This window comes from Bos taurus, chromosome 4, assembly GCF_002263795.3.
Source record: "Bos taurus isolate L1 Dominette 01449 registration number 42190680 breed Hereford chromosome 4, ARS-UCD2.0, whole genome shotgun sequence".
Lineage (NCBI taxonomy): Eukaryota > Metazoa > Chordata > Mammalia > Artiodactyla > Bovidae > Bos > Bos taurus.
Window position 1 is genome coordinate 77,624,289 of NC_037331.1, and position 14,039 is coordinate 77,638,327.

Sequence of the window (14,039 nt, forward strand, 5' to 3'; positions counted from 1 at the left end):
AGTTTTCTTTAAACTAGATGGATTTTTCAGTAACATGACTGTGTAGGAAAAAAGGAAAGGCAGAAGGACAGCAATCTGAGGATGGGTCCAGGACACGAAGTGGGTGCCTCGAGTCATCAGCCTCCCTACTAAAGAGCATATGGATTTGGCCCCGCCCCTGGGGGAAAAGGCAACTCTAGATCCTGGCCCCACCAGGACAGGCTGACCCTGTGGTCCTGTGAATGGGAGGGCAGGGGCAGAGGAGGTGTTACCTCTCCAGCACTGTAACTTCGGAGCCTCTGGAGATGCTGTCGATGAGTCAGATGGTTGGGAAGACGACCGTTCTGAAGAGGGATTCGGGGGTCAATAAAAGTGGTAGCTCGACTGTTGTGGTCCACGAAGAAAGACTACAGACAGACCAGGAAAGAACATACATGTGAGAAGCAGCCAAGTGAAGTGAGTGATCCCCAGGAGCACTCCAGGGCTCAGTCATCAGGTTTATGTTTGCCCCTCCTTTTCATCTACTCAGAACTAGATGGGAGATGCCTCTGCTTTTGCACGCTCAGGAGTTCAGTGAAGCCCCCAGTCACTGATAAACACTTTATTGGGTGTGAGTTACAGAGGAGCAATTGTAACATCTTACCATGGAATATAAGAGAAACAGATCCTTTGAAGGATAAGTCATTCTAGTAATTAATTATTTGGAGAGCATTTAGTTTATTTTTAAAATAAATGCCCTTTTTTGATTATAGAATTAATATAGTTTCATTGAGAAATAACTTAAAAAGGATAAAAAGGTACAAAGAAGATAACTAAAAGTCATACCAAACATTACAGTCTAAAGGTAATCAACAAAATGTTTTCATGATTTTTTTTTTGTTTTCTCTTCTATGCAAATATACATCTATTTTCCTAACATCAGCACCTACAATTTTGTTATATAAGATTTTTTCACCTATTATTTTATGAGCATTTCTCTAAGTTATTAAATATTCTTTTAACACAGAATTTTATTGAGTATATGGTGTTCAGTTTGATGGATCGGTTCAGTTAGTTCAGTCACTCAGTTGTGTCTGACTTTTTGTGACCCCATGGGCTATAGCACGCCAGGCCTCCCTGTCCATCACCAACTCCTGGAGTTTACTCAAACTCATGTCCATTGAGTCGGTGATGCCATCCAACCATCTCATCCTCTGTTGTCCCCTTCTCCTCCTGCCTTCAATTTTTCCCAGCATCAGGGTCTTTTTAAATGAGTCAGTTCTTTGCAGCAGGGGGCCAAAGTATTGGAGTTTCAGTTTCAGCATCAGTCCTTCCAATGAATATTCAGGACTGATTTCCTTTAGGAACTGGTTGGATCTCCTTGCAGTCCAAGGGACTCTCAAGAGTCTTCAATACCACAGTTCAAAAGCATCAATTCTTCAGCACTCAGCTTTCTTCACAGTCCAACTCTCACATCCATACATGACTATTGGAAAAACCATAGCTTTGACTAGACAGACCTTTGTTGGCAAAGTAACATCTCTGCTTTTTAAAATGCTGTCTAGGTTGGTCATAACTTTTCTTTCAAGGAGCAAAGCATCTTTCAATTTCATGGCTGCAGTCACCATCTGCAGTGATTTTGGAGCTCAAAAAAATAGTCTGTCATTGTTTCTACTGTTTCCCCATCTATTTGCCATGAAGTGATGGGACCAGATGCCATGATCTTAGTTTTCTGAATGTTGAGTTTTAAACCAACTTTTTCACTCTCCTCTTTCACTTTCATCAAGAGGCTTTTTAGTTCTTCTTTGTTTTCTGCCATAAGGGTAGTGTCATCTGCATATCTAAGGTTATTGATATTTCTCCCAGCAATCTTGATTCCAGCTTGTGCTTCCTCCAGCCCAGCGTTTCTCATGATGTACTCTGAATATAAGTTAAATAAGCAGGGCGACAATATACAGCCTTGACGTACTCCTTTTCCTATTTGAAACCAGTCTGTTCCATGTCCAGTTCTAACTGTTGCTTCCTGACCTGCATACAGATATCTCAAGAGGCCGGTCAGGTGGTCTGGTATTCCCATCTCTTTCAGAATTTTTCACAGTTTGTGGTGATCCACACAGTCAAAGGCTTTGGCATAGTCAATAAAGCAGAAGTTTTTCTGGAACTCTCTTGCTTTTCTGATGATCCAATGAAAGTTGGCAATTTGATCTCTGGTTCCTCCACCTTTTCTAAAACCAGCTTGAACATCTGGAAGTTCATGGTTCATGTATTGTTGAAGCTTGGCTTGAAGAATTTTGAGCATTACTTTACTAGTGTGTGAGATGAATGCAATTGTGCAGTAGTTTGAGCATTCTTTGGCATTGCCTTCCTTTGGGATTAGAATGAAAACTGATCTTTTCCAGTTCTGTGGCCACTGCTGAGTTTTCCACATTTGCTGGCATATTGAGTGCAGCACTTTCACAGCATCATCTTTTAGGATTTGAAATAGCTCAACTGGAATTCCATCACCTCCACTAGCTTTGTTTGTAGTGATGCTTCCAAAGGCCCACTTGACCTTGCATTCCAGGATGTCTGGCTCTAGGTTGGTGATCACACCATCATGATTATCTGGGTTGTGAAGATCTTTTTTGTAGAGTTCCTCTGTGTATTCTTGCCACCTCTTCTTAATATGTTCTGCTTCTGTTAGGTCCCTACCATCTCTGTCTTTTATTTTGCCCATCTTTGCATGAAATATTCCCTTGGTATCTCTAATTTTCTTGAAGAGATATCTAGTCTTTCCCATTCTATTATTTTCCTCTATTTCTTTGCATTGATCACTGAGGAAGCCTTTCTTATCTCTCCTTGCTATTCTTTGGAACTCTGCATTCAAATGGGTATATATTTCCTTTTCTCCTTTGCCCTTCACTTCTCTTCTATTCACTGCTGTTTGTAAGATACATAACAATTAGCTTTGGTAACCTCTATCACGGGACACTTAAATTTTTTTTTTTACTGGTTTAAAATAATGCTTCAATAAATACTTCTGTACACAAAGCCTTTGAGGCATGTCTGATTAGTGTGTATGTTCCAATATTTAACAAATGACATTCTTTAAATCTAAAATTAGTTACCCTTCACAAAAAAGGAATACTTATTTTTTTAAATAAAAACTTCTGTACTAGAAAATAATCTTTCAAATACTCTCTTTTGAACAAAAGGTAATATTTGGTATCAATATCTTTGCCTAATTTACCTCAATCAGTGTTCATTTTAGATATGTTTAGGTGTCATCTGACATAAGTAGTCCAAGAAATTATATACAGATTTAGAAATTATTCTTGGGTGAACATGAGCTTATAATTTTGAGTATTAGATGTTATTGTATATGAGTCTTTTAAAGATCTCTATAAAACTCCCTCTATGTCATACAGGGAGTTGTTTCATAATGGAGATCAAAATACTCCCCACAGGACAAAGGTAAATAACTTTCTGAGGATCATGTGAGTTGGTATCTGTGGCTGTTAATAAAATTTCCCAGGACAGCATCCCACACAGACTCAAAAAGGGCTGTATGTCCAACAACATGCAGGGGACTGAAATGATGTCCCCTGAAACATTATGTTAGATTCTCAAAAAGTGATGACTATGACATTAAAAAATATTAGTAAAGAATTCATATAAGTATGAAGTGTGAGTGAAAAAACCCAACATTAACATGCTTACATGGGATTTTAAACACACAAATACAAGCTAAATTAATATAGAGTAAAAGCAGATTTTTATTATTCAATTATATGCCTTTTTAAGTTTACAAATTAAAGTTAAATGGGTTATATATATATGTATATGTGGTAACTTTTAGTATAAATTCCTAAAGGTTGACTTAATTACTGGGTTAAAAGTTAGGAAAACATTATACATTTATTGATCCATATCAACAAACTATCTTCATGAGAATAGTACAGATTTATCATCTTACCGAAAGTCCATGAACTCTTTTTATGGACTTTACTGATGCTGAGTACTGGAAAGAACTCTTAGAAATGCTGAATGGCAAATAATGATTAATTATAAGGGAAGCCAAACATTTTCTCCTAGGTTTACTGTTCAATTTCTTCACTGGAGTACTGTCTACTTTGCCTGTTCCCTTTTTTGTTGTTGGGATGTTAAGGTTTTCTTTATTTTAAATGTGCTTACTCACGTGTCTTCAAATTGCTTTTGATTTTTATTTGCTTTGTTTTCTAATACACAGCATTTTTTTTACTCCTATGTATACAAATCTTTCAATTATTTGTATCTAGTTATAGATCAGTCAAATGCTTAATTATATTTTACTAGCTTTATTTTTGGTGAATTGTTTCTGAAAATTATTTTGGTACAATGTGAAGTTGTAATTCAAAAGCAGAGACATTACTTTGCCAACAAAGGTCCGTCTAGTCAAGGCTATGGTGTTTCCAGTGGTCATGTATGGATGTGAGAGTTGGACTGTGAAGAAAGCTGAGCACCAAAGAATTGATGCTTTTGAACTGTGGTGTTGGAGAAGACTCTTGAGAGTCCCTTGGACTGCAAGGAGATCCAACCAGTCCATCCTAAGGAGATCAGTTCTGCGTGTTCATTGGAAGGACTGATGCTGAAGCTGAAACTCCAATACTTTGGCCACCTCATGCAAAGAGTTGACTCATTGGAAAAGACTCTGATGCTGGGAGGGATTGGGGGCAAGAGGAGAAGGGGATGACAGAGGATGAGATGGCTGGATGGCATCACCGTCTCGATGGACATGAGTTTGAGTGAACTCCGGGAGTTGGTGATGGACAGGGAGGCCTGGCGTGCTGCGATTCATGGGGTCACAAAGAGTCGGACACAACTGAGCGACTGAACTGAACTGAACTGAATTAAACTTAAAAGCTACTGCACAGCAAAGGAAACCATTGATAAAATAAAAAGACAGCCTACTGAATGGGAGAAAATATTTGCAAATGATATGACCGATAAGAGCTTAATATCCAAAATATATAAATAGTTCATACAGCTCAATGAATCTGATTAAAAAATGGGCATAAGATCTGAGTAGATGTTTTTCCAAAAAAGATGTACAGATGGCCAATAAGCTCAACACTGTTAATCACCAGAAAAGTGTAAGTCAAAACCATAATGAGACATGTCACCTCACTCTTGTCAGAATGGCTAATGTCAAAGGGTCTGAGCTGTGCTAAGTTGCTTCAGTCACGTCAGATTCTTTGCAGTGCCCTGGATTGTAGCCCCACCAGGCTTCTCTGTCCTTGGGATTTCCCAGGCAAGAATACTGGAGTGGATTGCCATTTCCTTCTCCACAAAAAGTCTACAAACAACAAATTATGGTGAGGACATGGAGAAAAGAGGACCCTAGTATATTGTTGATAGGAACATAAATTCGTGCAGCTACTGTGAAAACAGAATGGAGGTTCCTCAAAAAACTAAAAATAGAACTATCATATGATCCAGCAATTCCAGTCCTGGGCATATATCCAAAGCAAATTGAAAATATTAATTCAAAAGATACATGCACCCCAATGTTCACAGCAGCATTATTTACAATAGGTAAGATATGGAAACAGCCTAAGTGTCTGTCAATAGATGCACGGATAAAGGAGATGTGGTATACACACATCACACATACACGTGTGCACGTGCGCACGCGCACACACACACACACACACTGGAATACTACTCAGCCATAAAAAGAAAGAAATTCTGACATTTGCAACAACATGGATGGATACAGAGGTTATTATCCTTAGTGAGGTAAGTCAGAGAGAGAAAAAAATACTGTTATATATGTGAGGTATGTTATCACTTATATGTGGAATCTAAAAAATAAAACTAATTAGTGAATATAAGCAGACATAGACTCTCAGACACAGAAAACAAATATGCTTTTGTTTTGGTTGCCAGTGGTGATAAGGAAGGGGGGAGTGGCAAGATAGGGGAATGGGATTAAAAGAAATAATCTACTATGTATAAAATGAATAATCAACAAGGATATATTGTATGACACAGAGAAATATCTGTTATTTTATGATAATGGGAGATGGAGTATAATCTATAAAAATACTGCATCACTATGCTGTATACCGGAGAAGGCAATGGCACCCCACTCCAGTACTTTTGCCTGGAAAATACCATGCATGGAGGAGCCTGGTGGGCTGCAGTCCATGGGGTCACTAAGAGTCGGACAGGACTGAGCGACTTGACTTTCACTTTTCACTTTCATGCATTGGAGAAGGAAATGGCAACCCACTCCAGTGTTCTTGCCTGGAGAACCCCAGGGACAGGGGAGCCTGGTGGGCTGCCATCAATTGGGTCGCACAGAGTCAGACACGACTGAAGCGATTTAGCAGCAGCAGCAGCATGCTGTATACCTGAAACTAATATTATATTTGAATTATACTTCAATTAAAAATAAATAAGAGTATATTTTTATTAAAAATCATATAAAATCTGCCATCTTAGTTATTTTTTATATGCACAATTTAGAGGCATTAAGTGCATTCTCATTGTTGTGTGGTCATCACCACTATTCATTTCCTAAACTTTTTCACTTTCCAAAACTGAAACTATGGTCCCATTAAAAGAAATAAGTCCTCATTCTCTCCTCTGCCTCACCCCCAAGTTCCTGATAACCTCTATTCTACTTTCTGTTTCTATTAATACGACTATTTTAGATATCTCAGATAAAAATTGTATGCAATTAAGGTTAATGTAAGCTTTATTTTAAATGAAAGAATTAATATATGTTCCATTAACAGGAAAGTATTCAAATCTTATTTTGTCTATTTAATCTATTGAACTGATGGATATAAAACACATTTGCCTACCTTTTGCATTTCTTCATTTCCTTTGCAGTTCTTTTATTTTTCTTTATATAATACGTATCTTGTTCTTTTGGCTCATAATGTATATATGATTATTGTAATTTAAACTGTGCCATTGATGAATATAAAATCTTTCTTTGACCTCATTTTTAGGATTTAGATTTCAACTCTCCTTTGTATGATATTAATACACCAACACTGATTTTTCTGTTATTGTTTTCATACTATATTAATATTTATTCTTTTACTATTAAACATTCTAAATTATCTCTTAGGTATGTCTTTTTTAAAGATATATTTGTTTGGTATCAAATCTGATAGTAGCTCCTTTCGGTAAGGAGATAGCATTCCCTATGCGGAGTACTACTAAGTGTAAGGAGTAACAAGTTTATCCTATTTCCACTTGCTGCCACAGTTGTTATGCTTGGCTTTACCGTTGTCATTTTATTTTTAAATTCTAATTTTCTTTGCTTCCTTGTGGATTCTTTTGTGTGTTTTTGATACAAACACTGTATTTTGTTTGATTTTATCTTTTGTAGGAATTCAAGAGGGAAAAATCTTGCTTTAAATGGTACAATGATTGCCTTTTAAGTTTGTCAAGCAACTATATTTAGCCTTTGTTTTTCAGATTATCCACTTGACCTCCCCTTACACCCAACTAGGAACTTAGTACCACTTTCCTTGCCCTGCTCACCCACCCACTTTTTGTTTCCTCATCTTTTTTTTTTTTCCAGTGATTTTCATTTATTTTATTTTTAGTAATAAAATTTTTTCTATCTCATACATGATTGAACACATATTTTGCTTTAAAATTAACAGTCACTATTGAAGAAACAATGGTTTATTTTTTTTAATCAAGTGACCAAGCTGCTGAATCTTAAGGCCTCAACAAGTGTTGCATCTTATTTTCATTGAACAATAAGACCTTCTATTTTGACCACTCCTGTATACATCAATGTTGTTTCTCCAGTGGTTTCCATTTGCCAGATTTAACATGGTGGCCATTACTTTCAGGGGATTCTATCAGGTGAATCCTCATTTCCAGTGCAATAGCTGTTGGCAATCTTTCATCAAAAGTCCATCCATTAGGACTTCTCTATCATGGCTGGCCAAGGAGTCCTGTTTTGGCAGCCAGGGCTTCATTCTGCTGAATATGATATTCCTGAAATCTCATAGATATTTGTTGAGTCATTTTTAAATACTTCTGTAAGCAATATTCTGAACAGGTGGTCTCTTCAGGTTTTATTTCTTTTCTTGTAAAGTCTTTAATACAGTCTAAAAAGCAGGTTTCTATAAATTTACTGTAGGTTCCAAGAAATTCCTTAAAATGTTTTATCTGATTAGATTCTAGTATTTGTGCAGCCATATTCTTTTGGTACATTATTAGTCACCTTTTTTGATGCATGAGTTTCCTTTCTGTTCTGGAAAAGTAGTTGTCCAATCTTTGCTTGAATGTCTCCAGTAAGGCCTGATTTCTTCCTTAAGGATAGGCTCTTGCATCTGACCCCATAAAAGGCTGGGGGGCTGTGTTGCCAGTTGACTCTGTTTCCTCATCTTTTTAATTCTGGTCCAGGGATACTGATCCAAATTGTTCTTATATGAGTATTCCATTTTTATTATACATATTTTTCCATACTTTATTGAGCTTTTTCAATACAAAGCATTATCATTTTAAAGAAATTATTTACATTTATATTTGTGTATTTTATTGATTAAAATATCCATCACCAAAGTTTTTCAATGCTTGATTTTCCCATTATTGATTTTCTCTTCTGTATCATTTGTGAGCCATCTGAGAATGGCTTTTGGTGTTTTCTTAGGGCAGGCAAAAGAGTAGGGTGAGCCCTGAAGTCTTGCACATGAGGATTTTCCCTACTGTCTTCACACTTCAATAACAATGTTTTCTGGAAATGGGATTATTGAGCTTCAATCTATCTCATCAATAACCTGTAGTCATTGTTCTGTGGATTTCTACAGTTTGGTTTTATGGATGGGAAGTTTGTGGTTTGTCTGATTTTTAATTCTTTTGTAAATGACTTTCACATTATCATGGCTGTATATTGATAAGATTTTTAAAGTCTCGATGTAAAGACATTCCAGAGTAGCATTTATTTTAATTAATTTTACTGTAACTCAGTAAGTCCAATTAATCTGCCCATCTGAACAATCTGTTGTAGATCAAAGCTTTATTTTAAATATTTAATTAATAATTTAATATTTATAGTTCATATTTACTTATTGCTACTGTATCATTATTTTAATTTCTTCTTCAAGAATATCTATAAGCCTTTCATCCAACAGAGACTTAGTGAGGGCCAGCTATGTGCCAGACACTATTCTAGGCCCTCAGAAGTTTCATCAATGAGCAACACAAAGACCCCTGCTCTCAAAGAGCTTAAAATTCTGCCAGGAGAAACAGACAAGACAGTACATAGAACAAACATGTAAACTCTACAAAGAAGCACACAGGCAAGGGGTCTTAAGGGAGTTTGTGATATTAAATTGGTTCTTGCTGAGAAAGTGAGATACATTTTTTTCTGGTTTTCATATATTTTTTTCACTGTATCCTTCACTGGTTGCAAAAGGGTACCTTCTCCGTGCTTTGGGGGCTGCTTCCACGTTCATACTCTATAACCAGGATTCGATTTTACATAGTGTCATTTCTCCTCTCTTTTATCCCTACGCTGTTACATTTCGTTGTTCCATGAAATCTTAAACCATTTATCCAGCCCACATCCTTTTCTAGTTTTTAACTGTAGTAAGAACACTTAATGAGTTTTCCTTTCTAACGAATGTTAAAGTGTAAAAAAATAAAAGAAAAAATTTAAAGTGCATAAAGTACAGTACTGTTAACTATAGGCACAATATTGGATAGCTGATCTCTAGAACTTATCTTGTATAACTAAAACTCTATTCCTGTTGAACAGAAACTCCCTACTTCCTCCTGCCCCCATCCCTGGGCAACCATGATTTTACCATTTCTATGAGTTTGACTGTTTTAGATCTCTCATATAAATGGAATAATGCAGTCTTTGTCCTGTGATTAGCTAATTTCATTTAACACAATGTCTTCCAGGTTCATCCATGTTGAATCTTCTTCTTTTTTAAGGCTAAATAATACTCCCTTGTATGTATATACCACCTTTTCTTTATCCACTCATCCATCAAGAGACATTTAGGTTGCTTCCATATCTTTGCTATTTGATTAAACCACAGTAGTACAGATATCTCCGAGATTTTGAGTTCAGTTCTTTTGAATCAATACCCAGAGTAGGATTGCTAGATCCTGCGCCGGTTCTGTTTTCTTCTGTCTGCTTTCCTCTGGCTTGTTTTCTATGTGTGGGTTCTTCTTGCTCAATATAAGTCATGCGTTCTTGTGCCATTGTGTAGATGATAAACATATCTTTAAGATGTTTATTTCTATTTTCTGAAGAAAATTATACTAAAAGATATGCTTTTTCTCAAGACAAAGATTCTGTTTCCTTCACAAAGCAGGTCTTCAGAGGCCTCGTATTACTTTGTTGTTACGTGCATATTCCATAGTAGAGGCCACCTCCATCTCACACCTGTCCCCGACAGGCTGTCACCTGTCCTACTGCCTGGGCCCCACCACCACCTGGATGACAACCATCCTCCACAGCTCAACCCTGGAGCCAACCTGAGGTGCACATGCAATCCCTATTGATGTTGGGCAGAGGCTGTGTCCACCCTCTCCAGGTTTTCAAGATGACAGGTGAGTCAGATGCCATTTGGTCTTCCTTGTGGGGATGATGTGCATTCAAAGGCACCAAACAGCTTGGACCAGCCCTCCTCTTCCTACATCAGATCAGATCAGATCAGATCAGTCGCTCAGTCGTGTCCGACTCTTTGCGATCCCATGAATCACAGCATGGCAGGCCTCCCTGTCAATCACCAACTCCCGAAGTTCACTCAGACTCACGTCCATCAAGTCAGTGATGCCATCCAGCCATCTCATCCTCTGTTGTCCCCTTCTCCTCCTGCCCCCAATCCCTCCCAGCATCAGAGTCTTTTCCAATGAGTCACCTCTTCACATGAGGTGGCCAAAGTATTGGAGTTTCAGCTTCAGCATCATTACCTCCAAAGAAATCCCAGGGCTGATCTCCTTCAGAATGGACTGGTTGGATCTCCTTGCAGTCCAAGGGACTCTCAAGAGTCTTCCTACATGGTGCACACTAAAAGCGAAGGCTGTTGACTCTGAACGTGTTGACAAAGTGAGAAGCACGTTGGCTGGTGAGAAACCAGAAGATGGTCTAGTGTTCTGGAACCTGCTCTGTTTCTTTTGTATAGAAAGCACGTTTCCCACACCATGTTTCACTGTCATTATCCCAGTGGAGGCCACATCTGGTAAATAAGAGTAGATTCTGTCTATGTAGTTTTTCCACCATGCAAGGCACCGCCTGCCAAGGTCATCCTTGACTGCAGAGCTGGTCCTAGAGATTCATTGTACTGGCGGACTTGCATCAATTAGAGGACACAATCTTTCCTCCCATATTTCGGAGGGCTTAGGTACTGGGACATGACAAAGTGTGGGAGAGGGGTTTCTGGTTTCCAGGGCACTGTGAAGCCCCATCAGCCGACTTCGGGGAACTGTGGTTTTACATGGTCATAATCACAGATGAAGAGAGCTGCATGATGCAGTTTCCTGTTGAGACACATATTTGCTGGCAACACTCCTGATTCTTTTGACACTAGAAGAGCGAAGGAGTCTCTCTACTAAAGTTTATAAAAGATTACACAGGGACGATTCCTCGGTAGCCTGTTTGACCTGTCCTATAAATACATGAAAGTGATTGATGGTGATTAAGAAAGAGCATTCTTGCTTTAGCTGACTCAGCTAGGCTTCTACAGCATCCCTGGGAAAGACTAGTTTTGGTTAATGCCACACAAAAGCAAAATGCAAGCCAGTAACACTTCATTGGCCCAATTCACCCTGTTTTAATGAGAACTGAAGGCTTATTAGGGAAATCACAATGAATAACTTAATAATGTCACTCCCATTTAATTAATAATTTAACCCTCTGAGAGGGAACTAAGGAGGCAAAACAATAGAAAGGTCATTGAATAGAATCTGGTTTCACGTTCCAAATCTAAATTAAGAAATGTGGAGCCTGTAGTTCTCAACTGGGTGTGATACTGTCCCCCAACCCTCCTCCCCACCCAGGGGACATAGCAATGTCACAACTTGGTGGAGGTGCTACTAGCATCGGTGGGCAGAAGTCAGGGACATTTGGAAACATTCTAAACATCAAGAGACAGAAATCCCAATGCAGATAGTTACCCTCCCTTCTGCCTGGTGGCCAATAGCACGTCTCAGGTACAGGCTCTGAATCTCATCAACCTCCCTCCTCACCTGCTCATGGGTCTTCACCTTCTGATGTAGGGCCCCAGTAGCAGTCATGCTCACCTTTCCCTGCTGGTCCGTTTTGATCTCCCAGCCCCGGGGCAATTCCAGCCGCGTGTCCGCGAACATGTTGATGAAATTCACCAAGTCTCGGTTGTGCTGGTAGCGTTCGAAGTTGCGCGCATCCCGCCGGACTTTGAGGATCATGTGCTTCAAGCAGGTGCTACTGGTGAAGACTCGGTAGGCACTCTGAGATGGGGTCCAGGCAGATGGGGAAGGGTGTGGGGATTAGGAGAAACACAGACCAAGCATACTTTGAGCACCTTAATGGGATGCGATGTGGTTGCTATACAGGGATTTATTGTGAGCATTGAGGAGGAGGCCTTGGAAGCAGAGATCTTGCTCCAGAAGTAAATACCTGCCCACCGCGAACACACATGGACCTCCTCACAATCTGGCTCTACCACTGCTCCAGCATCCTAGGACACTGTCCAACTCCCCTGCATCTCAAGTTCCCCTCCCCCTCCTCCCTCCCCAACCCACTCTGCCCCAGCCTGGTTCTGCTCCCCTGAATCTCCTTCTGACTCTCTGAGCATCTCCTCCCTCTCCTCCCTGGTTCCTCCTCTGACAGCACAGATTCATCGTTGGTCTTCTTCAAAGTGTTGAAAGTGAAAGTTGCTCAGTTGTGTCCAACTCTTCGCAACCTCATGGACTATACAGTCCATGGAATTCTCCAGGCCAGAATACTGGAGTGGGTAGCCTTTCCCTTCTCCAGGGGATTGCTCCTCTTATCCATCTATATAACAGGGTGTATTAGTTAAAGTTCCCTGTGAATTTTAGGTGGAAAAGGAAATGGCAACCCACTCCAGTATGAATTTTAGAGCTGATCTTCAAAGGTCTGCGACTCCTTTCTATGTACAAACGTGACTGTTTATAGGGGTTGGAAGATGAGAAGAAATGAAGAAAGCTTCAGGAGTTTCTAGTTGTGCCACATAACCATTTTATGCTACCTGGGGCTGGTGGGTGTGTGTGGTTCAGGGAAAGACTGTGAGTAGCCAGAGCAGGCTGGGGAACAGCTCAGAGAGCACCACTATCTATCTAGCTTTCTTGTCCTCCGTGACTCACCCCTGTACCACTGGGCAGCAGCTCTTGATCTAATCACTAGATGCCCAAGAGGTTTCCTAAATATAACCTGCTCAAAAACTAGTCCCTCCTCCCCTGCCACAGCTCCCATCACCTAATCAAACTACTGTTGAATGGGGACACCTAACTCAGGGGGGGCAAAGCAGAAAGGACTCAGACTTTCTTGGGTCCTCACCCACCATCCCCCTCAATCATAGTGGTCCCAAGCATGATTGATTCCCTGCAGAAATATCTCTTAGGCTGAGTTGTTTTTCCCTGCTCCCAGACCCTTTCTTAGGGAAGCACTTGATTATTGCTCACTTAAGCATTTGAACCAGGCTCTGTCTTAACCCCTCAGTCCCTCTCCCACAATTCTACCTGAGAAAATAACCTCTCAAACAGCTGGATTGTGTAACTGATAATAATGTCTGAGACTGCAGCTGGTTCTGGTTGCCTACTGAGGTAGATCCAGGTTCCTTTCCATGATGTACCAGGTAATTTGCTGCTATTCTCCACCCTCTATTCCCACCTCTACCTGTCACCACACTCCAGCCCCACTAGACCCAGTCCCAGGCTGAGTCCTTTCTCCCACTGCCTAGAACCCCTGCCCTGTCAACTTTCAACTTTCAGGACTCAGCCTCCTCAGGACTGCTCCCTGAGTGTCCAGAGCATCACGTGTGTTTCCAGTGCACTTTGTTCCTCCCAGAGGACAGCTTTGTCCTATCACATTAGACTCATTTTTGCATGTCTGCTGCCCAACAAAACGGGGA

The 14,039-nt window shown here is 39.8% G+C and overlaps 2 protein-coding genes across 4 annotated transcripts in view; both read right to left on the bottom strand.

Moving 5' to 3' along the window:
* Nucleotides 1-14,039, bottom strand: part of HECW1 (HECT, C2 and WW domain containing E3 ubiquitin protein ligase 1) — a 479,331-nt gene that overhangs the window by 88,734 nt on the left and 376,558 nt on the right. For all 3 annotated transcript variants that reach the window (XM_024991127.2, XM_003585989.6, XM_024991128.2), the window contains exons 14-15: nucleotides 12,211-12,396; nucleotides 252-386 (exon numbers count right to left, since the gene is read on the bottom strand). In XM_024991127.2, coding sequence (XP_024846895.1) covers nucleotides 252-386; nucleotides 12,211-12,396 — 321 coding nt within the window. The remainder of the gene's footprint in view (nucleotides 1-251; nucleotides 387-12,210; nucleotides 12,397-14,039) is intronic.
* Nucleotides 7,092-8,953, bottom strand: LOC107132419 (mitochondrial import inner membrane translocase subunit Tim9-like). Its single transcript, XM_059885921.1, has one exon. It carries the CDS (start codon nucleotides 8,164-8,166, stop codon nucleotides 7,885-7,887), a length of 282 nt encoding a protein of 93 aa, XP_059741904.1. The 5' UTR covers nucleotides 8,167-8,953; the 3' UTR covers nucleotides 7,092-7,884.

What these genes read in the sequence shown, in the direction of transcription:
- LOC107132419 (XM_059885921.1), bottom strand. Translation starts at nt 8,166, where the DNA reads ATGTACCAAAAGAATATGGCTGCACAAATACTAGAATCTAATCAGATA.